Genomic DNA, 25,807 nt, shown 5'->3' on the forward strand with positions numbered 1-25,807 from the left:
TGCTGGAAATCGAACCCTAGTTCTCTGGAAGAGCAGCCAGTGCTTTTAACCACTGAGCCATCTCTCCTGCTCCATGGGAAGGAGTTTAATATGTAGAAGAACACAAAAAAAGACCAACATCCCTAGAACATTTGAGTAAGGTGAGGAATAGACTAGATAAAACCATGCTGTGAAGGGGTTTAATTTCATCATGTTTCAGAGATGGCGAATGGGAGAGAATTAAGCAAGTAAGTGAAATAATAAAAGTTCCACTTCAAGGCCATTCTACCTGCCTGGTGTATGGATAGTTAGTGGTAGGTTAAGTCCAGATGCAGGAAAAACAGCCAAGAGCTCATGACAGTGGGAGAGGAGGGAACCATGAAGGGCATGGGTAGGCAGAGACTCTGAGTGCTAATGCGCTTGGGCTTGATGTAGTTCTGAAGTTGCTGCATTTGAATTGTGTTCAAAAACAACTGCATGCATAGAAAACCAGCTTGAAAAAACAACTCTATCGTAGTCCTGTCATATGATACGGAAGCATATTCTTTTTTTTTTTTTTTTCCTCCTGGCTCCTTCAGTTGCAAAATAGAGCTAACATTCATGTTTTAGACCCCTGGCTGCTGTATTTGGATGCTGGTTCCATGTGTGGTGACACTTTATGTTCTTGAGAACACTACTTACCCTCTTTGACTCTCATTTTCATAATTTCCAAATAGAGATAAATCAGTATGGATTTCACAACGTCATTAAATACTGCACCCATTAAATGATGCATGCAAAATCCTTAGGGCTGACACCAAGTCAGCAGGTACCGTAGAAGCTAATACTATTGTCTCACAGATTTGGCATAAAGAGATAAAATAATACACAAGAAAACAACCACACATTAGATGTTTAAAAATGTTACTGACGGTTATTTCTTCTTTTTCTATGTAAATATTGTCTCAATCAAGCTTCTTTTTGTTTTGTTTTGTTTTTCAAGACAGGATTTCTCTATATAGCTCTGGCTGTCCTAGAACTTGCTCTGTAGACCAGGCTGGCCTCAAACTCATAGAGCTCTGCCTGCCTCTTCCTCTTGAGTGTACCACCACAGTCTGGTTTCAGTTGAGCTTCTTCTCTTCATGTTAGGTTAACCTTTATCCTGTCCACTAAGTTGACAATTACATGGAAGATAAAGGTCAGTGAACATTGTCTGAGTAGGGGAAAAAAAAATAAAGGAAAAAGCAATGTGAAGAGAAGAGGAGGGGGAAAGGAAGGAGAGAGAAAGAGAGAAATCAGAGCAGAAGATATAGGACTTCATGTAGACACAGGGAAAAGGGCCTAATCCCTGTAAAAATAGACTGTTCCTGAACACACTATGCTGTGGATGACTCTCCCAGCCCATGGCTGTGCCTTTGAATCTAGTGAACTATAAAGAAACAGGCTTTCTTAAGTGAAGACACTCATTTGGCAGTATCGAAGGTACCGTGACCTCTCCCTGAAGTCTTTGTGCATGGGGACACAGGTCCTTCATATATTTACTTATTCATTTGTCTATCTTCTAATTTATTTAACATTTACTATGTACTAGGTATTAAAAAGAGGTAAGTGAGGAGAAAAAACAAACAAACAATCAAACAAACAAAAAAAAACTACCTTAGCAGAGTTTGATGCCTAGTGGAGAAAGTCAGCCAAAACCAAACCAAACCAAAACAATAAAAATGCAGGGTTGTCTAATTTCCATGAGAACACAGAGTGGGAAGATGTGAGTCTAGTGAAGAGGGACACGGTCAAAGAGTGGACATTCAAGACTGAGGCCCCTCAATGTGTTCCTGTTATCCTGCAACCCACTTTCCATCATCCAAGAATTAAGGAAATAAAATCGTGGACTGGAGAAGACAATTATGTTTAGCTTCTCCATGGCTTAGGCTCTAGGGCTGCTGTAACAGTGGCTTCAAACATGAGAAAGGTGTGGCCTTGTTGTCCTGGATTCCTCCAACGGTCTCTTGGAAGACCCCATTGCTTATCTCTTACAGCTTCTTGTAGCTGGGTCTACACTGCTGGCCTCTCATCTCCGCTCTGTCTTGGTGTGAGTTTTCCTGTATCCTCCTGTCTTTACTTTGCTGCTATCTCCTCTCGCCCACCAGTACCAGGAATCAAACCCAGGACCTCGTTCATCCTAGTCAAGTGTTCCATTGCTGAGCTATATCCCCAGCCCCTCTTCTGTTTCTTGTAAGGACACAGTCATTGGATTTAGGGCCCATCTGGGTCATCCAAAATAGATTTACTACAGGATCCTTGATCCAATTGAATCAGAAGCAATCACACCTTCTCTCTTTTCTAAATAAGGTAATTTCACAGATTTTTGGCTATTAACACTAAATTTGTCTTTTTAGAGGTTACCCTTCAGTTTTTTATAGTCAATAAAAATATACAGTTTGGACTGGGGATATGGCTCAGTAGTTAAGAGCATGCACTGCTCTTGTAGAGGGTGTAGGTTCGATTCCCAGTACCCACAAGGCAGCTTGCACTTGTCCATAACTCTTGTTTCAGGGGATTTGATGTTCTCTTCTGACTTCGAAGGGCACCAGGCACACACATGACACACATATGCCCATGCAGGCAAAACATTGAAGCACATAAGATAAAAATAAACAAATCTTTAAAAATATGAAGTTCTCCTTTGCTTTTATTAGGAACTTTTATCACACTCATATTCTTTCCTTCCACATTAAAAAAAAAAAAAAGATTGTCTTTTAGAAGCGTGTGTGTGTGTGTGTGTGTGTGAGAGAGAGAGAGAGAGAATTCAGGATCTATGTAGAACTAAATGAAGAAGGTGTGTTACCTAAGATAGAGATCTTCATGTGACCACAGCAACTGTTAATATGATTCAAGGCCATGGCTAGTTTACATTTATTGTGGCTTTGAATCTTCCAGAATAATTATTTTCTGTTGACCATACATCAAATTGGTAAATGCAATCAATGTTAACCCTCTGGAAAACTGGTAAAGTTTTTCCACTTTGCCCCTTTCCCACATATGTCATGTATAGCTATGTTGCACAATAAGACTCAATGCGTGGCTGTGGATTCAGTGACTAGAAGAGATTTGCTTCAACATAGGAGCGTAGGAAAAGGGCCAGAGCACACACATGTCATAGCTGCACAAGGTGCGAGATCACTTGAGCACACACAAACCAAAGTACTGACCTCTGATTCACATCTCACTCAAAACTCAATACCAGAGGGATTATGGACAGCAACAGATGGATAATATACAACTATCGGGATAAAATGAAGGGGATGGAGTCACAACACGACCATAGGCAGAGATTTCTTATGTAGGCACAAAACGTTAGTGATCAAAGAGATGGATTAAGTTGATACTCATTAAGATGAAGAACTTGTGTTTATAAAAATACGCTGGAGCTGGCCAAGTTATGGACTATCAGCCAGATCAAGCCAGCCACACCCCATCGTGCAGCTTGCGAAGAATAGTTTTCCTATTTTTATATGACTGGAACATAGCCGAGCTCACTTGTCAAGCTTACTCAGTAGTAGGCTCTCTAGCTGCCATAGTAGCCTAGTGGTAAAGTCAGCCAGCTGCCATGGAGATCACACGCCCTGCAAAGTCTAAAGTAGCTATTTTAGACTAATGTAGTTGGCCCTGTTTAGAAATATTCTACTGACTTCTAAAACGTAGAATCAAGAAAGTGCAAAGGTAAGCTTCAGACAGAGGAAATACATTCATCATAGAGAAGACATATAATTCCTAAGAAAACTCTTCAAAGGGGTGGGGAGTGCAGACACCTTGAATATACACCTCACTAAAGAATACATAGAAATGGCTAGTGAGCACATTGCTCATTAAAGAAACGCCTATTAAAACCACAAGGAAATACCCGTATATACCCACCAGAATGGCTAAACCCCAAAGGCTTGACAATATCAAATGCTGAAGACGCAGCCGGTTAGAGTGTGGACTGGTGTAGCTGTTCTGAAACTATTGTCTAGTATTAACTACATGGAAACATAACCATGCTGTGAGGTGCGCATAGCAGAACGAGACTATCTCACTGAAAGATGTGTGCAAGGGAAGGTTCAGGAGCAGCTTTATCCACGACGGGTCACAAATAGAAATAAAACAATTTAGAACAGCTGAGTTCTGATCCATCCAAAAGAGAAGTGATATACAGTAAGTGGAAAAGAATTATGTATTGCTGCACAACAGAGCATGGGTGGTCCTTTCAGACATCGTATTGAATAAGGTAACGTAGGGAGGTTATCCTCAGGCATTCCAGAACAACTCAACTTTAGTAAGGGATCGTTAACTGGGATGTGGCTAGGGAAGCCACTGAGATGTTTGATTTAGATGTAGTTCATGGCCAAACACATAGTTGCATAAAAGTTAATGGTGTCAGATTAACAAGCGAACTCAAAGGCTCACAACTTGTAGAACATACGAGCATTATTCCTTGGGCAGAAACTTAAGAGTGTGAGCAGATGAGCAAGGAGGCGTGAGGTAGAGAGCTGGTACATTTGTTTCTGTGCACTTAAGTCGTCACGCACCTTGTCGGCTGTGTTGTTCGGCCATGACCTGTAAGCGCGGTGGGCCTTTCTCTGGGACCCCGTGGTGAATCATAACTCTCTTCGACTTATGACAGTTGCCTTAACATATAAACATGTGAAGCACATGCTTTGATTTGTGTCTGAGATTATAGTCTTTTTAAAAAGCAAGCAAGCAAGCAAACAAAAACTAATGCTTATGAAAGAAGCAATCCCAAGCTCCAATTTGGTCATCCCCTAGTCGTAGTGGGGAAATTCTAACATAGCATGGATACTCAGAAAAACCCAGTGAGTGATTAAATGGCAAATACATGCATGCATACAGTGAGTGATTATGCACACAGAAATGCCTCGAATGTATGTATAGGTCACATATACTTGTGAATTCATGGAACATGTGTTCACATGCACACACATTCACCCACCACTTCCTCTCAGACAAACCCCAGAAACCCTTAGCTTCCTTCATATACGTCAGACAGAGGGCGAAGTCCATTCAGTGTTGATTAATGATTAAAATCTTGATGCCTCCCCTCTTCCCGGTCCCACATTTCCACCCTCTTCCTCCCCCCTCACCTTAAGCCTCTGGCTATTATACCCATTAAATCATCTTGAATTCTAAACAACCACAAGAGTTAAAGATGAGGTTGCTAAGCACGGGGAGGTGAAGAAACTGGTTGAAGGTAACTGGCTGCCAAGGGCTGAGCCCCAGACTTGAACCCAGGAAGAGGGGAGGGAGGGTGTGCATTCCAGATATAAAGTGAACGAATGAATGAACGAACAAACGAACGAACAAAAATACTTAAACAGCTGGGTGCTTAAAGGCTCCAGGAGGGTAGGAGCTAGCTTGCTCGTTTGCTTGTTTAGTCTGTTTGACTCACCACGACATCCCCCGTTCCTAGAAATGTTAGGCAAACACAGGGCAGACATGCACTAAACAGCTACTCAATAAATGCTCGGAATCCCAATCTTCAAAATCTACCTACTCTCCTCTCCTGTTTACCCATCACATAGTCACTCCAGCCATTCCTCAGCCTCCAGTTTCAATTTTCCCTCCGGTGGTCTGAACGTTTTTTTTTTTTTTTCTGTAGAGCCACAAGATGGCAGCATCAGTCTCCTTTTGAGTGAGTTGAGGGCTGTTTTTTTTTTTACCTTGTCTAGAGCAAGCCCTGCAGTTACATCTTCGTTGGCTAGTTTCTCAAGCCACCCTACATCCTGGGCTTTTGTTTTTCCCCGTCAGTACCAAGTCCGTGAAGTATTGCTACGTTCACACTCTGAAGTTCTAACTTTGAGCTAAGGAAAAAAGGACTGCATGTAGAGACGTAAGAAGGTTGGTGTGATTCCAAGGTTGCCTCACAGCAACCCTGTTTGGTGTTCCTTAAGCTGTTTCTGTAACAACAACCTTGCTCGACAAATGACAAACACAAATCTCTTGTCTCAGAATCACGATGTCAAACGACATTGTGATCTTACCATCCTGTAAGAAACAACAAACCAATTAAAGTCTTGTTTCCTAACAAAAACAAAGGGAGGTCAGTTCTGCAACGGAGCTCGCAAGGCCTTCTGGGGAACCGTTGGGAGCATCTTCCAGAATGAAGCCTTGTAGGATGGAGACAGTCTTGACTTAGAAATGAACAAATCTGAGCCTGACCCGGTGGCCCATGCCTGTAATCCCAGCACTCGGGGAGGCAGAGGCCAGTGGATCTCTGTGAATGAGGCCAGCCTACTCTGCAAAGCCAGTCCAGGACAGCCAAAGTAACAGAGAGAAACCTGTCTCAAAAAAACCAAAGTACAACAAAAACCAAACAAACAAACAATAAAAGAAAGAAAGAAGGAAATAAAGATTGAAAGAGCAGGAATCTCCTTACCTCCAACCTAAGCCAAGCTCTCATTCTTCCAGGATTCCGTTTCTGCCTTTTTGAAGCAAGCATAACATCACCTCTCCTGCGTTCAGAGGAAAGGGGAGAAATCGTTCTGTAGATTGCACAGCATGGCCAACTTTACTCTGCGTGAGCTAATGTGAGAATTGCTTTCACTTTATGTGTAAGAAAACTGGTTCCATCCAGTTGAATAGGCTTGCTTAGATCAGTAAAATGGGACTAATGAATGTGAACTTGTCTGTGTAAGAAACAATATTCATTTAATGCATTGCCTTTTTTCATTTTTGCTTCTTAACATTCACTTGTCTATTGTGTACCAGGTGATTTCAGACACATTCTATTCTTTCATTTTTAAAACTTTTTTGAGTCTTCCACAGGAAGAAAAAAAAAAGGCCAACCTTATTTAAAAGCCTTGAGGAAAGTGAAAAACTGGTTCCTCAGTTTGCAACAGGTCAAACAGCAGAGACAAGATTTTTCTGCCCTACATCCCCGCTCACCCTGCTTTGACTAAGGAGGGTAAGTATGGAGTTACTCAAGATATCAAATTTAGTGTTCACAGTAGCAAGCCAGTCAGCTTTGATTAGTACAGACCAGAGGCGGAGTGGGTCAGCTTTGAGGAACTGGATCAATGGGCGCTTTCTGGCCAAAGGGATGTCTTCTTCCTTTTCACAGCTTAAACCACAGGACTCTGAGTCTTTGAGTACACAACTTTATGGAGAGGGTCTCTGCGACTTTTCTCTCAAACATTTCCAGAGCCAATTCATCCCCGCTTTTCAAAATAAATAAATAAAAATGATTTACTAGATATTAGGAAAGAGAGAGAGAAAAAGAGAAAGTTATGAGGTAACGAGAGATCCCAGAAATAAAGGCGATTAAACCCCCTGGGAGGGAGTGGTTATTTGAGAATGACACGCCGCTGTTGCCACACGTACTAAGTCACTCTTATAAAGGCATTTATCCCCGCTGATGTGATGGTTTTTACACAGCCATGGTAGTGAACCGGCTGTCATTTTAATGTGTGAGTTTGGGTAAGCTACGTTTACCAGGAATTTTAATTACTTAATGACTTTGAAATGACACCACTGTGAATTATCGTCATGCTGGCTTCACTAGGTAAGATGGTTTAGCCGTCAGAGTCAAAGCCGAGAAGAGAGAGGACAAGGGGGATAAAAAAGAATGAAGAAAAAGAATCAAGTTGAGAGGCCTTCAGACTTATGTATCTGTTTAGGCTTAGCTGCACCTGCTTACCTCAAGAATTAGGTTGACACTGTATTTTATGACTTGCTCAAGTAAATTTTAACAAACATTTCAGATATTCTGCTCCCTTGAGAGCTATCCAAATATAATCTTGTTTGCATAGAGCTGCACGCATCAATTAACACTGTGATCTTTTAGTTAGGAAAGCCGTGTAAGTGGAAATAGAAAGCTTTTATTTAAACATCCATTTATCATCTTTTAAAGAAATCTGCTTTTGGGATGATAGATTTTTTTTAAAAATCTTTCTTAATAAGTAATTGAGTTTAAGCCAGAGAACCTTAACATAAAATAGGTTTTTTGAACTAAAGCTAGTATGGGTTAAAATTAGCAATCTCAGTAATCGGCTTAGCTACTGTGCCGTTGGACAATGAGAGAAGTTTGGCTTTTAAAAGTGCTTATATTCTTAATGTAATTCATCTTCCAGATGAGGGGAAGCAGGAAGTACAGAGGGAGATAACTGAATTTCACTTAGTTGTTTCTTGGGCAGTGGCTTTCACCACTACTCCTTCAGCTCTCTAAGCTGTACAGGCCTTGGGGTTCAGGCTTTGGAGAAGCAAGTTATGGTCACTTGAGAAAAGTGAAATAAGGTAGAGTAGGAAATGGAGGCCCAGATGCTATGGGGGCCCAAGGTGGAGGGAGAGGTTAGAGGAGGTTGCAGTTTGTAAAAGCTGCCTTTCCTTCCATATTGGAAATCTGAAGACTGGGTGACTTTGAATTTCAAGGAGGGTTCTGGGCAGGGACAAGACCCTGGTACCCAGAATTCCTTTTAGAATGCTATTAATTATGACATTAGCTCTGCATTGTTGCTTCTGTTTTAACAGGTGAGGCTGTGCTGCTTCTCCTGAAGGGGGGTTTAAAGGAACGTTTCTTAGAAGCCAGGGGTCTTACTCACTCTCCTCCAAATGAGGATGCTGTCTCTGATTGCCAGGTGACAAGCCCACTCCAAAGATTCCTTGGGGCATCTGGCTTTCGGAAGACAGCACTCTGCCTTTCCTTGCCAGTCTCACTGTTAAGCAGTTCCAATTTGAGCTTAACTCAGCATACCTCAAACCTGGAGCACTAAAGAGACTCGGTGAGGATAATAATTTATACAAATGACTAATTTTTTTGGAAACTCACACCAAATTAGACTGAGGCGAGGATTACGAGAGTGGCCTAACCAAAATTCTGAAGGTGAAATCAATTCTGTGCGGGAATCAAGCAAGGGCACAGAGAGGACGTGAAAGATGGCGATGCACCGAGGAGAAACAGTTTGCTAGCTGGGGGAGGAAGGTCTACGGTGTAGGGAGGGGGCGCGCAGTTCAAAGAGGTATTCAAGAGGGCTGAGGGTGGAATACAGGGTTACGGAATGCTCCAATAAGGGAGTCAGATATGGTTTGTACTATGTCCAAAAGCTAGAACCTGGGGGTGGGGAGATGATTGCTCAGTGATGAAGAGCAATGGGTGTCCTTCCACAAGACGCAGGCTGCGTTTCCAGCACCCATACAGTGGCTCACAATCATCTGTTACCCCCCTTCTGGGGATCTGACACCTCTTACGGTGTTATGCAGGCAAAACGCTAATATATATAGGATAAATAATCTTTTTAAAAAAGCTAAAACCAGTTGCCCGTGGGCGCCTTTAATTGCATCTCTTGGGAGGCAGAGGCAGGCAGATCTCTGTGAGTTTAAGGCCAGCCTGATCTACATAGTGAGTTCCAGGACAGCCAGAGTAGAGAGAGAGAGAGAGAGAGAGAGAGAGACAGCCATCTCTCTATTATGAACACCCTCGGGAGAAATACACAATGAAAGACCAAGGAAGGATCATCCTGGCCCTACAAGTGTTCATTCTGTCTCGAGGAAAAAAAAAAAAAAAAATCAACTCATATGAAATTGATCAACGTTATGGAAGCATTCAAGGAAAAACATTAGATGCCTTGAAAGTCAAAGCTAATGACGCTATTGCTGTTCTGTGGTTCCCCGGGTGGCACAGGTACGCTGGAGGCCAGCTGGACTAGCAAAGGGGTGAGCGGGCTTGGCTTGGGTATTCCCACGCCAAGAAATGTTAGTATTGGCTCAACTTATGAAGCTCTTCTGCTGTACAAGTGCTATTCTAGAAGCTTGTGTGAATTAATCCATTATATCCCCACCATGGCTGCTTGGGGCAGAAATACTTAGTGTCTGAAGTTAGCTCGCGGGGAAATTGAGGCACAGAGGATTCTAGAGGATTCTAGAGCAGGGAGTCTGGCTCCGGAGTCTTCGGAATCTAGCACAACTATCCGGTGCTGAGTGTTAAAACCAAAACAACAACAAACGCAGCTTTCCTTGAAAGTTTTTAGAATAATCCAACTCAAGGCTGAATTTTGAAAACTGAAAAAAAAAAAAAAAAAAAAGCATTTTGGTATTAGAGACACCCCCCCGCCTCCCCCAGTCCAAGGCCAGCAAGAAAATATTTTTATTTATATGTATTTTTTTTTTTTCTTTTGTGACACTCTGGAGTTTTTGAACGCTAGGGGCTCCCTGATTCTCTGCTTTGAGAGCAACTTTTCCTTTTAGGATTTTTTTTTTTTTTTTGAAAGGGGGTGGGGGAAATGTGGCCTTCATTATCCTACGTTTTAGGCAGCTTAAGGAAGGGGCTGTGCTTTCAGAATCCCGTCGGAGCCAAGTAAGGAGGTCCTTCTCTCCCCCCCACCCCCACCCCCCCTCGCTTTTTAAAGGAGCTCGTGAAATATAAGCTCAGAAAACAAACCGAGCGATCACAGCGGCAGTCCGGGCGGCAGCAGCGGGAGGAGGAGGAGCAGCAGCAGGAGGAGGAGGAGGCAGAGTTGGAGTTTGGGCAGACGCTGCGGAGAGCTGCAGCTGCAGGACGCGGCGGAGTCGCAGGGTTCCGCGCCGCTCCATTCATTAAGTAGCCGCGGAGGACCGCGGCGGGACGCCGAGCGCTGCCCACTCGCAAAGCCCAGCACGCAGACGCACGCCAGCCGGGCGCGTCCCAGGCAGCACAGCGCTGCAAAAGTTCCTGCTCGCGATTTGGCTCTCCTCCCCTTGGACTAGCGAACCGTTTGGAGCGGAGAGGAAAGCAGAGGCGCCCACAGGGGAAACCTACCCGGTCTGCAGTTGGAACTACTCGCCGCCGCGTCCCGAGCGCGCAGACCGGCTCCAGAGCAGCGGCGGCCCGCAGCGCCCCGGGAGGCTCCCCGTAGCCAGCGCCATGCAAAGCTACAAGTACGACAAGGCGATCGTCCCCGAGAGTAAGAACGGCGGCAGCCCGGCGCTCAACAACAACCCGAGGAAGGGAGGCAGCAAGCGGGTGCTGCTCATCTGCCTCGACCTCTTCTGCCTCTTCATGGGTGAGCGCAGCCCCACGGGTCCCACCACCCCCGTCTCCGGGCTCCGGGCCCCGCCGCGCTGTCAGCCCCCGGGGCCCCTCAGCCACCTCCCCGAGCGCGGTGCTGGCCGCGAGCTCCCCGCCCTCCAGGACCCCTAACCCCTGGCCTGCGAATTCAAGTTGGGGCGTGCTTGTGCGTTCGCGGCGGCTGGAAACAGCTCCTTAGGGGTGATTTCCAGCTGGGAGCGGGGCACAGCAACTCGGAAGGTGTGGGCCGGGGCTCCAGGATCTGGAGGCATCGTGTGGCTCTCCACCCTGTATCCGAGTTTGATGCGAGACCCATCTCGGTCTCGGGGCGAGCCGGGCTCCCACCGGAGTGGCGCTTCTGGTCCCGCCTGCTTGTAAACATCCACCCCTTCCGTCGCGCTGCCTTGCAGGGCCAGTCGCGCGGGCTGGCCTTGTCAACTCGCTGCTTGCTCGGCTGAAAGCCCCCGGAGGGTGGAACGGGTCTCTCCCCGACCAGGTGCTGGGCAGCTTATCACTTGTTGAGCGCCTACTGTGTGCCAGGTGGGAGGCGGCTTTGCGGGTATCAGTTTTAAACCAGCTCACTCCCCGGTTTCGTGCCGGGAGGCTACTGAAGGAAAGCCAGCTCCAGTCTTGCTTAGGGACCACAGTTGAGCTGCCCTCCCTCAAAGTTGAGGCGCTAGGGTGGGAGTGAAAAAAAAAAGTGGAGAGAGAGAGAGAGAGAGAGAGAGAGAGAGAGAGAGAGAGAGAAGAATTTCTTGAATCAGGCAAGGGGAGAGAGAAGCAATTGACAGGAATCCACCATAGTTCCAAGGTTGAAGTGAAAAGAGAACTTTTTCCTTTTAAGCGAATTTTGATGTAAATCGAGGTATGCAAAACTTGTTACCAGGGCATTGCCCCTCCGCCACTAGCTGGGTGTGCCACCTAACTGCCCTCTTGGCCTCAGTTTCCTCCTCAGCTGAATGAGTGAGTTCAAGTAGATGTTTTGTGAGGCCCCTTCCTGCATTAAGAACTCGGATGCCTTCCAGGAGCTGCTCTGCCAACACTGCTAACTGAAGAAACATCTGTGTTCCCAGTTCAGTTCCCCCGAAATAGAACTCCTGCACGGTGGCTTCAGCCCCCTTGGAAGGGGTTGTTAGTCCTTGCAGATTGCACCAACCTGGGTTAGCTTCCCTTGTTGAGGATTCTGAAGGCAGTGGCCTCATGTTCTTGCCCAACTGCCGAACTACCCTCTGAGAATTTAAAATGAAGAATGGCCCTCTTCAGGTAGAGACCGTTGGAAGTTAAGACTGCGGTCTGTGAAAGGGAAGGGGAGTTTACTGTAATTCTTGCGGACCCCGTTCTCTGCTCAGTTCACAGCCGGTCAACATTAGGATGCTATGTGGAGGAATTGTCACTGGGGGGCCCACCTTCCTGGTGGCAGCAGGCTTATTATCACGCATAGTGAACCAAATGAGCACTTAAGGTCTTATAATCAAGTTGTTGAATTTTTTTTAAAGACCCTCCCAGGTCCTGCGGTGAGGGAAGCTTGATGGAGAACACTATTAAGGGATGGTAGCTGTGGGCCACTAACTTGGCTTCCCCGGGTTTGGGTGAGTGGGGTTACTACTTTTTCGGCTGCCTGCACAGGCAAACCCCCAACTCCTGCTTTATCACAAAGAAAGCAGAGCTGGACTTTCCCAACAGCCTTTGCACTCATCGCTCTTGCTTCTAAGACACTTCAGATTGGGGGGGGGGGGGGGGGGGTCTCAAAGATGCTGCACTCTTATTAAAAGAAAGCGGCGTTGAGCAGTGTACAGAGAGTAATGCCTGTCAACTATAGTGTAAGCAGAGACAATGACACCCCAAGATATTTTGCTGTGTGTTCAGGGTGGAATTAAGGGGTGTGGTCTGTGCGAATGCATTTCAACTCATTATTTGCAGCAAGTGTCTCGCCGGAGTGAAAATTCTAAACCAGTTGTCAAACTTTAGCAGAGGCACAAACTCAATTACAGCATCACTGGTTAAATGCCTCCTAACACCCTTAATTGGAAAAACTACCTGTAAGATTAACATGTATCTTGAGGTGCTTATGCACCATAACTGTTTGGCTTCCAAAAGAAGATTTAATAATACAACATGTGATTTTAATATTCTACACACTGCAGTCCTAAAAAAAAAAAATGTTTCTACTTGGTTCAGTTTTTGCCCAAGACTGTCAGTATGATTTAATTTTTCTACAGTTTATTGATCATATGGTCTGCATTACAGGGTACTAATATATTAGGAAGAGAGACAGTTTTCTGTTTATTCTCCCATAGGAATATAAGACCAGGCTTCATCTCCTAGTATCTGGAAAAACTAAAAGCTGATGTGCTTGTGTGCCTGTTATGTAAGTGGAAATATGCGAATAGGTTAACTTGTCTCACATACCTTTTCAGAATGTTAAATTCTGGGTGGAAGAAAAAAAAAAAAGCTCTCTCTTGTTTGAAGGCCAAAAGGATCTGGTGTCAGAGAACCCTGCTGGGAGCTTAGGGCCAGTCAACAGTTACCTTTGTCCACTGATTGCCTTTAAATACAATTGCAAATCTTTGCGTGGTAGGTTTTCTGAAATCCTTTTTGTTTTTGTTTCAATTAAGTACCCCGTATCACCTCCCCCTCCCCTTCACATTAGTTCTGGTGTATGGAGTTCCAGGAGAACCTACTGTCTAAGTTCTATTATTCTCTTAAAAACATAAAACAATAATTAGTATGCTTTCCACTCTACCACCTATAAAGCCATCTTTGAGCTGTAGCCCAGGAAAATGCTCCTCTCAAGGAAGGAAGGCCAGACTCTCAAGGACATCAGCATCAGTGCCTTTCCCCTACCCCCCACCCCGGCCCCATTTAAAGTTATCCTAAGTGGAGTCCTTTATCCCATTTGGAGACTCCTGAAATTCAGACCTCATGAAAAATTCTCTAGCACAGTTGCAGGGCCGCCTGCCTCATCACATCCTGCAGGTATTCCCCAGGTATCCCGGACAAAAATTGGGAGAAAAAACAAGTTCTGACTCTCCTATCAGCAATACAGAATGTGGGTGGTTAGCAACCACAGCATTTTGGTCTGGTTGTTCTAAAATGTTGACAGTTTTTATTTGCAGTTAAATAGTCATGACAATAATCTCAGAGATGGTCCCACACATGGTATACAAGGTGTCGTTGTTGCTATTCATCTATTATTCTTCGTTACTATTGTATTAGTTGATGATGAGAGGGGCAGTGGAGTATAGAGAACAGAATGGAACCCTTACACACGGAAACTAAGGTAAATTAGATGGTGGCTGGTTGATCCCAAATCTACGTGCTTGCGGACACATTGGTTTTTCTATGGGCTTTAACCTTATTTTTTTACACTGCAAAATGGCTTGTTGAGTGGGATTATGTCTAAAATCCCAGACTGTTGAATACTCTGGGGCCAAAATCTCAGAGTGGTAGAACACATTCCTGCACTTTTTCTAGGGACTGTGGCAAAAATGAGGAGCCCAGAGGTGGGCGTTGCAATCTTGTATTGACTTGTCGCTGCGTGATTTAGGCAAATTCACTTTCTGAACATGGATGTCTTATTATGGCAGCAAAGGAGAGGGACTAAATCATCTTGAACTCCTAGCTCTTAACGTTTTTGTGAATATGCCATCAGGTAGGCTGTACGCACTCAGATTTGACCAAAAACGTAATGACGAAAATTAGCCTAAGTTGGTGTTCATGGGATAGCCCTCCACCTTTTGGTGGGATGTGTCCTTGGACCTTTTCTCTGAAGCCTACAGTAATCAAAAGCAAACAACGGTGCAAGCCCAGCACTTCCTTCCATGCTCTTGTTGCTCAGTGACAGCATTTACCAACTGTGTGTTGTAAGTAATTCAGTGAAGCGGTATTGGTTTCGATAATTTAATAAACCATTGTGCCACAGACTATAAGACGGGATTTTCGTGAATCCGCTGTTGAACCACCCAGCCAACTCTCCTGCATGCACTGGAATGAACATGAAGGTGGCATGCGCTTAGAAGGTAAACTGCTGGCTTTTTTCCAGGATGGAAAACCTCTGTTTCCTCACTGCCCAGAATTGCTACCCCACTCGGCCATTTCCTTTTTCTTTCTTTCTTTCTTTCTTTCTTTCTTTCTTTCTTTCTTTCTTTCTTTCTTTCTTTCTTTCTTTCTTTCTTTTTAAATTTTCTTAAGAGATATCTTGGAGATAGCTGCCTGGGTGAGAGAATGCTACTACAGTTGGTGGCCCTTCCATTTTTAGCCTTTTGAGTGCCTGTCATTTTGAGATCCTTTGCCCCTTCCTGTGCAGTTGTCCAGGCTGGCAAAGCCCAGCTGGTCACAGCAGGATGCAGAAGAAATGGTAGTCAAGGGCTTCTTCCTTGTGTAGGCAGTAATATTTCTGGAGAAACCCCACCTCATGTGTCAGTTCGGTTCTATACAGTATTTGAGGAGTATTCTTTAATGTGGGGAGTGACCATTGTGCCCGTGTTTAATAAACTCACCTGATGTGAGAACCATCTGGTGCGAGAAACAAATTCTAAGTTTCCCCCAGGGGCTTTGGGCAGGACCCAGGATTCTGTGTTTTTATAAAACCTTTGGCTGATTTGTATCAGGTCTCTTGGAATCACTATATTGTGTATGGCTTGATGTCTTAAGGGCAATTGAATTATGCAGGGGGCTTTTTGTTCCTGCACTGAATGTCCCAGCACTTGCCACATTGTTAGGCTGTAATTATTTTGGGTTTGTTGTTGGCTGTGTATCCATCTTTTTTTTTTTTTTTCTAAGATGTGAAGTTTGTGTGTGTGAAAGGTGAAACAAGAATACACTGGATTGCTAAGTGGAGGCTTGAGCAGATCAAAGTTAACTTGACAAAGTCTTGGGAAAACAATGCAGGTTGTGGAGCCTCTCCAATTGGGACCACAGGGGACATAAAGCTAACACCCATAGGTGTGATTTGAACAAATGTCATTTGACCCCTCCGGGCTTCAGGGAAGCTGTGTGGCCTGTGGCCTGTGGCCTGTGGCCTGCAGCTGAGGTGAGAGATTGAATGTGCAAAGTTCAAAAGTTGTTGCCATTGTCTTTATTAGTAATGATAGCGGTCTCAATTCCTCCGCTCCCCTTATCCCTCCAGGGTTCTGTGACAAAGCCTTTCTTTTTTTTTTTTCTTTTCTTTTCCTTCCTTCCTCTTTCTTTCTTTCTTCCTTCCTTTTTTTTTTTTTTCTAAGTTTCTTGAAACTTAGTAAAGGGAAAAGGTCTGAGGAAGAAAAGCTTGCAAAGTGGTTTCGATTACTTGGAGAAACAGGTCATATGGCAGGGGCCTTGGTTACCCTTGGTGGCCGATGCTCTCTTCCTTTGGAAAGGAGAAGGCCCATACCCTCCGAGGAAAACACATAGCTGTCCTAGGAAGGAAGGGTGGAGAGAATTTGGACAAATGACCCATGTTAGGGCTTACGCTTCTTTTTGTCTCATGACGATGCAGGTGAAGCCTGACAGGAAAGAGCTCCAGTCCTTGGCAATGAGTAAACTTCCTAGGGTGCTCTTTTTGGTTAAGGAGGGGGGGGTACCGTGCTATTTCTTGGGGCCAATCGTGGGGGTTCGACAAGGAAACAGGTGGGAAAGCTGCAGCCTAGAGCAGCACCTGTTGCTCACCACGCTGTCCTGGGATTGTTCAGTCTCCCTCAAAGTCCAAATATGTGTTGACCTCCTCTACAAGACTCCATACAGGGCACAGGAGCCTTAGAGAGTACACTTGACAGGAGATTCAGCAGTTGTACATAACTGGCTGTGTGTCAGTAAGGTGGGCTCCGCCTCTCTGTGGATGGTTAATAATAAATCATCAGAAACAATTCTTTATCCTAGACTCATGAACTCTTTAGAACATTGTTGTCAGCAACACCAAGGGTATTATTAATATCAATCAGAAAAGAATGGTGGGGAGCCTGAAAAGAAAAGGCCAGGCTTCACACTGAGAGGCTGGGGTGCTCTCTTTCTCCCTCTCACTAGTGATGAGAGTGGTCTTACCTCACCAAGGCCTCTTTTCTCATTTGTAAAAATGGGATAGTGTGAGCATGAGAGCACGGTGTCCTGCTTCACCTGTGGGCACCAGAGGCCTGGACTGGCTAGTAATTGCCAAGCGGTTGTGAGAGAGCAGAAGGAGAAACAAGGTCTTGCCTTTCTGATATTCCTGTTTGAAACTGGATACCTTTCATGTGGCATGACGCTGAGAGAATCTTCTGTTATTTCCCTTGCATATGCCAGTCAAAAAGAGGAATGAGACAAACAGGTTTCACTTTTAGTCCAAGTTGCTGTGTAAGGCCAGAGACTCATGGCCTGAGTTTGGGAGGACTAGGCAGTTTTTGATACATTCTTTTCTTCACCCTGGTACTGGTCCTAGAAGCTGTGTCTTTCCTCTGCTCACTACTGAGTGAGCTTGAATAGGCACTATCTTTTATAATGTATTCTGGGAGAAAATAAAAGGAACTCACATTCTCAAAGCTTGGCCTTTTTAAATGCCTCTGCACAACTCTTGAGATAGAACTTACTCTCATCAGCTAATGGATAAAACAGAGTCTGGGACTAAATCATTTTCTGAAGCTCATATGTTGGCTGAAAGTGCCGACACTTAAAACCAAGAGGGGCCATATCTTTGAGTTCTATTCTTAAGTACAAGTAAATTTATGTTATGATCTGCACTAAAATCCCCCAAAGTAAAACATTCCATACACTGCGGGTAAGCAGCATCCATGGGCAAGCCTTTGAAAGATACAGTTGATTTTTGTGTGCTTTCAAAGTGCATATTGTAATCAAGGTATTGATGGTGTGTTTTTGAGGTTTGTCACAATTAACAAAATTATATGCTTGGAGAGTTTTGCAGAGAAATGCAAATCAGCGTAAGTGCCTTGTCATAATAAGCAGTATGTTCTGGTTCCTCTGTGTGTGTGTGTGTGTGTGTGTGTGTGTGTGTGTGTCTAAAGCATATACCACACAATTACACTGACGTGAAGGAAGCCACTCTCATTGATGCTGCCTCGACATCGTCCCACCCCCACCCCCAATTAGTTTGCAGAGTAAATCTGTGTACTTTCTAGGGAGCGGTTTTGATCAAGTCTGTATTCGCACCTGCTTTTCAAGTCTTGTTCTCTACAGACGTCCCTGGAGCACCTACAGCAGGCAAGGTGCCCTAGTTTACCCAAAAGGAATTCCCAGGCTGGTGAAAGGAAAACAGCCTTTGGTTAATGATAACATGGGAGCCTTAAGGAAGGCCTATATAAACACAGTGGGGAGTGATGGAGGTGAAGGTATGAGACTGGATCCTAGGGAAGAAATAATCGCCCAGAAACCAAGGGAAGGGGGAAAGGGGCTAGAGGGCGGAGGGAAGCATGGTTGTGAGTCAGGAGAGCAGATACGTATTTGGGAAAGGCCCTTTGGTGGAAGCTGTGCTGCTGTGTGGTCCATTTGCACTGTGAGGCTCAGGGAAAGAGTAGGCCAGAGATGAGGCTGGAAAACAGGGTTAATACCAGACTGAGAAAAGGGGCTGAAAATGGCAGACAGCTGGGGACCTTGGACATTACTTTAGAGGACCCATTGAACAAAGGGTGTTTTATCTTTGGCTTTTGCTTTCTTTTTATTATGGAAATTTTCATATAGCTAACAACCTTGAGGAACAAGGAAAAGTTGGAAGAGTTCTATCTACAGAGGTCCCCAAAGTTGGCATAATTGTGAAAAAATTGAATAGGGGATTAATCTATTACAATTTAATTCAGGTTTGGGAGAAAGATCTCTGGCTTGGAGGGTTGGGGGAACTAGAGGTAAGTGAGAGCTGAACCTAGGGCCCTGGAGACACAGGGAGAAGACCATGGCAGCGACAGCACAGCTGCTGGTCTTCTGCTGGGGAGCCTAGGAACCGTGGTGAGGTCAGGCCCCTGTTCAACACTCCACGAGTGGCACCTGTAGAAGAAAGCCCTGTGGTATGACTAATGGGTGCTTCTTCTCGTGTGTCACCCACAATAAAACCGAGCCTGTAAGTCACATGCTTGTTCCGACTGGGATTTAAAAATGTTACCAAATGCCCCTTCAAAGGGATACCTTGGGGGTGTCAAGGTATCTCTTGTGTTGTAAAGATATTTTAGAAACAACCATATTGAGGTTATAATTCATATGATCACTCATTTCTCCCTCAGATTTGCTCATTCTGGTCGTGTCACATAAATCAACAGTACACTATTTGGTCTTTTGTAGCTGTCTTCTTTCTCTTAATGTCTTAAAGTTGCATCCATATTGTAGCATGTATCAGTAAGTATACTTCATTTATTTATATTGCCAGGTAATATTCCATTGTATTGATATACAACGTTTCGTTTATAGTCTAATTATTTAATGGATCTTTGGGTTATTCTCATTTGGAGCTATTATAGGAAGAGTGGCCTTATGTTTTCAATTCTCTTGCATCTATATATTTAAGAGTAGGATTGTTCGATTATATCAGATGTTTAAGGAACTGCCAAGTTATTTTCATCACATCTGCACCACTTTAGATAAAATATGTAAGAAAAAAAATTCGAAAGTCTTAGGAATTAAGATATTCGAGAAATGACTGCAGGATCATTTTGTTCTTAGGGGAATTTCCCACAAAGAATTAGATTTTTAATCCTTTAGGTGGTGTCATTGGGTTTAGGTGAGTGAGCAGAGAACGGTGTTCAGACTGAGAAACAGGCTGGGGGATCAGCTAGACTCACTCTCTTGATGGTAACTACTGCAAAGCAGGGCGGAACTTACAGACAGGGAACTTTCCGAGTGAAAACACAAAAAGCACTTCCGAGGAGCTTAAAAACTTTAGAAGTACAACTATTAAAACCTTGCTCTTCCTGGAACCTAGTTACTACAATTTTAAGCCCACACAATATATGTCTATCTGTTTAATTCCTGATAAGCTTATTCATTCTTCACTTCCCCACTGGATAGGTGGCTATCTATAACCACCATCTCAGAATTAAAATGACTTCCCATCACTTAGATTCACATACTTGTCGAATGTCAGGAGATATTAAAATTAAAGAGGCTAAGACCATCACAAGGCTTTACGGATTAGAGGGCACCTCATAGTAAAATGCACTAAGCATCCAGTGATTAAGGAAGCACAGATGCTTTAAGAGGGCAAAGGAGAGATAATCTTCATCACTCTTAGCTGCTTTCCATGCCGCCTCCATGTTTCCAGAAACAAAATGAAGTGAATGCTCCTCAGCTCAGAGGGGGCAAGTGACTCAGCTCAGCCATCTAATACTGTGAGGATCTGTACCGAAGCCTGACCTTAGGATGACAGCTGCTTACATGCGCTGGGTGTTAGCCGGGGACATCTCACCAGGTTAAGCGCTGTGCATACTCTCTGATTTAGTTCTCCACGCAGCCTAGGAAGTGCTGGTCACTGTCATCTCCACTTTATAGAGCTGGAGTTCCGAGAGGTTGATAATGACTCCCCTCAGATGGCACAGAATGAGTGTTCTGGAACTGGGATGATGAGAAGTCCGCTGGGGAGGCTGGGGTTCCCTGTTCGGCTCTCCTGCTTAGGTTTTCTGAGTGTTTGTGAAGCCCTGTCCTTCCTCCCCCCCTCTACCCTAAGCGTGTTCTTCTATCAGTAAGTGGAGACCAAGTTGTCCAAAGCGAATTAGATATGTGATTCTCACCCTGGGGTTTCTAACCCATTGAGGTCAGTGGAGGCAACCAGTGGTCCATTCTGTGGCTGTCATATACCTAGTTCGTACTGTACTTTTACTAACAACTAACTTGCAAAGACTAACTTAAAGCAGCATCTGGGGCTGGAAAGATGGTTCTTTGGTTAGGAGCCCTGGATGACCTTGCAGAGAACCAAGGTGAAATTCTAGTACCCGCATGGCAGCTCACTGTAACTCCAGTCCTGGGGGTGGGGGTGGGGGGTAGGAGTCTTGCAGTGGGGGAGTGGGGGAGCCAAGGCCCTCTTCTGGCCCGTGTGAGCATTGTAAACACATGGAGCACAGACATACAGGCAAAACATCTGCAAACATAAAGTAAGTTTTTTTTTTTTTTTTTTAAGTCTCATTATCGACCTAGACTGGTCTATGCAGCAGAATCCTGAATCCGTGCTTTGAGTGACAGCTGTCAGTTCACCATGGGCTTGCCTTATTTTTTTCTCCATTAAGAGACACAATTGGTACTCTCCATGCTTTGCCTAACAAAAATAGAGAATGACTGAGAAGGTGTGGAGTTTTCAATGGTCAGCTTACTTTCAGGTATGCTGATACCTTGAAAGGAGCAAAAGCTGTGAACTGAGGAGAGAGTACTGAGTACTATGGAAGGGTTGGTAAGGCGTTGGGGGGGGCGCTTCTTGAACTAGAGCCCCTGTGTAGCTCACACCAGGCAGCAATCATGGGTCACCCTGTTAGTGACCCTTTTTGTGCCATGGGCTCAATCTGCTGTAGTGGTAAGTTTTGAGCTTCTCTGGTTAGTGTCTGCGGATTCAGCTCATTCATTAGACGTAGTAAATAGAACTTCTCCGCTTGGCCTCTTCCCCACAAATGACCCACATTGTTATAACGTTAGCAACCACCGACAGGAAGTGGCAGAAATGTTTCTCAGCCACACAGCCCATTTCATTAGACACTTGCCCAAAGGGGCTGTTTTGGTCAATTTGGCCTCTGTAGGCTTCTAGGGAGGAACAGCCTAACACATCATTTCTCATCTTTGCATTTGCTGACATCTTGCCCTTAGCAGGCTGCTTTGATTAAGTGTGTAGGGCTTTGTTCGGCAGCAACGGCACACACTGCTCGGGAGGAGCAACTTTTAGAAAGCTGAAAATATTTCCAAAGGTGTTAACCAACTTACTAGAGAGTCTTTCGTCCAGGGCCTTCTCATTGAAAATCTGTTCCGAGAGCCATTGCACCAGCATGGCAGGGGGGCTGGTGGGCTCCTAGCACCTTTGTGAAGGATTACTTTGAAAGGCCTGAACTTGGCATTGTATGAGTGCAGAGCTCCTAGGGACTGGCTGAGAAAATAAAATATACATCTTGGGTCAAAGCAGTCAAAGCACAGGGCTTTCCATCCCTGGGGGAAATAAGCTGTCATGAATTTTAGAGTTAATTTTCTTAAGTCCGTTGATGGAGTTGAGAAACTCCATTATCCATTTGCCTTAAATTGATCGCTTGCCCTGATGCTTGTCCCCAACTGCGAAACCGAGGATTTATTATCAATTAGCAATCTTTCGCTGGAGAATTCTGCCAAATGACAGTACGTGCGCCTGAGGAGTCTGTATTTAGATATTCTGGCTTGGCTCCGTTTAGTTTTTCTCACTGTAGGTCTTGCTAGCTCCAGTCCCCCAAAGCAAACGAGGACAAAACCCAGCCATGGCCGCTGGAGTAGAACTGCCTTCCGTCATCCGGAAGAGACTGGGATGAGCACGATCTGGAACATTCGTTCTGTGGTCAGGCACAGCACTATCCCATCAGGTCTTACAGCCCGGAAGGGCACAGTCCTCTGTGCCTGACGCTGTGGATGGGGCAGAGAGTTTGCATGATGAGCCTGGAGGTAGAAACCAGCACCTACATTCCTTTCTCCAGGAGTGAACCTGGCATTTGGATTTTTGAGAACGAGCACATGAAATAAAGTGAACCAGTCAGAATGTCTTAAAATTATCAGGCCCCATAAAGTACTTAAGTTTGATTTGGGGGTTTAAAGCCCTCTGCCCATGTCAGTATTTCCTGTTCCAGGGTAAATTTCTTAAGAGAATGGAGGCGAGACTCTCTGAACTCCATGCTGGAAGGGCATGGGCTTCACCTCATTATGTGGCAAGCTGTGCATTAAGGCACTTCATGCATTATTAACTTACTTGAATTTCACAACAACCTTGCAAAGGAGGAGGCTGGCATTCATTTCTGTGTTCTCTCCCCGCCTCCCCCCCCCAAAAAAAAAAAAAAAAAAAGCTGGTTAGCAGGGCTGGTCTCAACTCTTATTGGTGGCTGGTGACACAGTGCATTAATTAATAATTCAACCAGTTAATCTCTAGCAGAGATCATTGACCAAGATTCCCAGAAAAGTGCAGTTTTAGAATCTCCCTTGAGCTCTAGTCACTGGACCCTGTGTCCGCTTCCATTGCACAAAGAGAATGGCAGCTCAGATGATCCGTTGAAGAGACGTTCAGAGAAGCCAGCAGGTTTCACGCAAGAGTGGGGTGACTTTCCTGCAGAGGAATAGCAGTTTCTGATCCCAGTGTTGATTCTCCTTCTTATCCGTCTTCTCCAAAGGAGTTAAAAAGCCAGGGAGTGAAATGCTTTGCCTGAAGCAGCCTGCGCTTTGGAAAGACCACCGCGTGTTTCCCAGGCTATTGTAGGGCCCCTATTCAGCTGGGATTTCAATGGTGCTCTGATTAGCATGAGGCCAAGTGTATAAAGTAGGTCTTTCTACCCTCCCTAAAAGAAGTTTTGTGTCATTTCTTTCTGAGGGGTTTGGCATAGAGCTTTGACAAACACAGACCCATGGAAAAGTTAAATAGGGCTTCGAGCAGTCCCATTTGCACTCAGCCTTCACACTTAGAATGCAGAGCAGCATCGCTAGCAATGGGCTCCTTAGGAATCATAGCTAGGTGCTTCCTGCATCACTCATGGACAAACAGGAAATACCCACAAGGCAACTGGGAAGGGGAGTCCCTGGCTTGTCCACCATTCTCCTGTTGTCAGAACGCCATCACAGAGAATGTCCCTGAGCTTGGATGGTTATCTTCTCTTTTCCCTTTGTTTACTGAGATAAATACAACGTGCTGGGGAAGATATAGAGAAATATACTGAGGGGGTGGAGCCTGCCTTGAAGGAGCAAGTGAGAAGACAGATGCACAGCAGTTGATGGAGAAGCACAGCCAGGGTCTATGAGGCAGCCTGTTGCCCTTCGGGCTCAGGATTTGTGGTGTTTGCTGGGGAATCATGGGCAAGTTGCTGTCCTGCGGTGAACGGTAAAATGAGGCTGAATTGTTGAGGATGGTGTGGTATGTGAGTGGGAAATACTTTGAGACTTTTAATTCCTGTTTGGGATGTGAATGCAGTTTCGTCTGAACTGTGCTCTTTTCTCTCGACTGCCCCCATTTCTGAAGCTCTGCATTGAGTACATATGTGGACCTGATGTGGAAAAACGTCCTTGCAGGTTGTATTTCTAGGCGGCGATCCGGAGGTGTCCTTGGGCACCTCACAAGAGCGGTTCTTCTGAATGGCAAGTCTCAACACTCAGGCCCTTCTCAGAACATTCCTCCCGTGTCTGTAGAGAGCAGCTCGCAGCATGCTTGAGAACTTTCCGAAGTGGGTTCTGCCTTGCCCTCTGTCCTCCACCCTTCCCGTTCCCAGTCCCTTCCTTCCCATCTCTGTCCTTCATCTTGCACACCTGGGCCTCACACATGTATGTTTGATGGCTTTCCCAGCCGCCTCCAAACCAGGTTATCCCTCTTCCTAGCTAGGAATGTGCTACCCAGTTGTTGGTAGTCAAGCCCTCAAGTGTGTCCTGGTTTCCTCTGCGCAGAGTTCACCTTTCTAATGTTAAAACCATAAAGTAAAATTTTAAAAACAATTTGCCTTGTGCTATGGAGTACAGCTAGAGGAAAATCGCCCCTCTTCCTTCTATGTGTTCTTTAACAGAACAGTTTCCCAGTGGAAGTACCCAGATGCGGAAAAGGAGCTACAGGGCGCCTCACACAGTCAGATTCACAGCAAGGGCAAGTTGCTTGACCCACGCGTCCCAGTAAGTTAGCCATGTTTATGTCCCTGGTCGGGACATAAACAGAGATGACTCTCTCCCAACTCGGGTATCATAAAAGAAACTCTAAATTCAGAGTGTCTTTTATAAAACACTTCTCAAAGTTTATTGAAAATTATATAAATAAAAAAATATTCCAGACAGTAAAGACATAAAGCCAAAGAGGACAATAAAGTTTTTGTCTCGTATAATTCCACAATCACAAGGTAGCCACTGACACAATATCTTTCTTCCTATAAATAGCTGCATTATTAAGTGTAACTATAAAGCTAAGAACTGCTTCATACCTGCTTCCCATAAGTCATTGTGATGAAATGGAAAAAAACGTCACTGGCTAGAACTCAGTAACAGCCCATAATAGTCTAAGGAACTTGAGAGGTTGGGAATGTGCACCTAACTTAAGACAATTTAGGCTTTTACATTTAGCTTTTATATTACTGAATGATGTGGTAGATTTCGTCAACAAAAATGAATTTGTGCTAACTATGATGGCTTCTTAAAAAAAAAAAAAAAGTTCAATTTACGTTTTTCTAGCCTTACCTTAGAGAAGGCTTCAAAAAGGTAAAGAAAAAAAAAATGAGAGAGAGTGAATGAATGATTTTCTTGTGCTGCAGGGATTGAACTCAAGCCCTCTACCCTTGAGTTAACTCACTGGCTGCAAAAACCGCCATTAGAGAAGCGATACCCTAGCTGGGAAACAGTCATCTCTGTTTATGTCCCAACTGTGGCAAACTTATGGGGATGCCTTGGCCAACCAAGTAACTTTCCCTTGCTGTCTGTGTGGCTGTGTGTGGCATCCTGTAGGTCCTTTTCTGCATCCGGGTACTTCCTCTAGGAAATTGTTCTGTTAAACTGTGAGACTCACACACATAAGTAGGAGGAGGGATGATTTTTCTCTTCAACCTTTTCAGCTTGTCTGTGTTGTGTTACTTCAAACAATGTCTGGCCCCTTGCTTTTCTTACCTATCCGTTGGGAAGCGATTAAAACGATGGAGAGTTCAGGGCCAGACTGAGCTACACTGATAGACCCTGGGTCAAAGAACAGAAGCAAAAACA

At 44.7% G+C, this 25,807-nt stretch overlaps 1 protein-coding gene across 1 annotated transcript in view; it reads left to right on the forward strand.

Moving 5' to 3' along the window:
* Positions 1–10,374: 10,374 nt before the first annotated feature.
* The window catches only part of Plpp3 (phospholipid phosphatase 3), a 76,432-nt gene continuing 60,999 nt past the window's right edge, over positions 10,375–25,807 (forward strand). Inside the window, exon 1 of the mRNA XM_055628896.1 lies at positions 10,375–10,988. Within this exon, the coding sequence (XP_055484871.1) occupies positions 10,850–10,988 (139 nt within the window). The 5' untranslated portion in view covers positions 10,375–10,849. The remainder of the gene's footprint in view (positions 10,989–25,807) is intronic.

Source organism: Psammomys obesus, unplaced genomic scaffold (assembly GCF_907164565.1).
Source record: "Psammomys obesus unplaced genomic scaffold, mPsaObe1.curated_primary_1811, whole genome shotgun sequence".
Classification (NCBI taxonomy): Eukaryota; Metazoa; Chordata; class Mammalia; order Rodentia; family Muridae; genus Psammomys; species Psammomys obesus.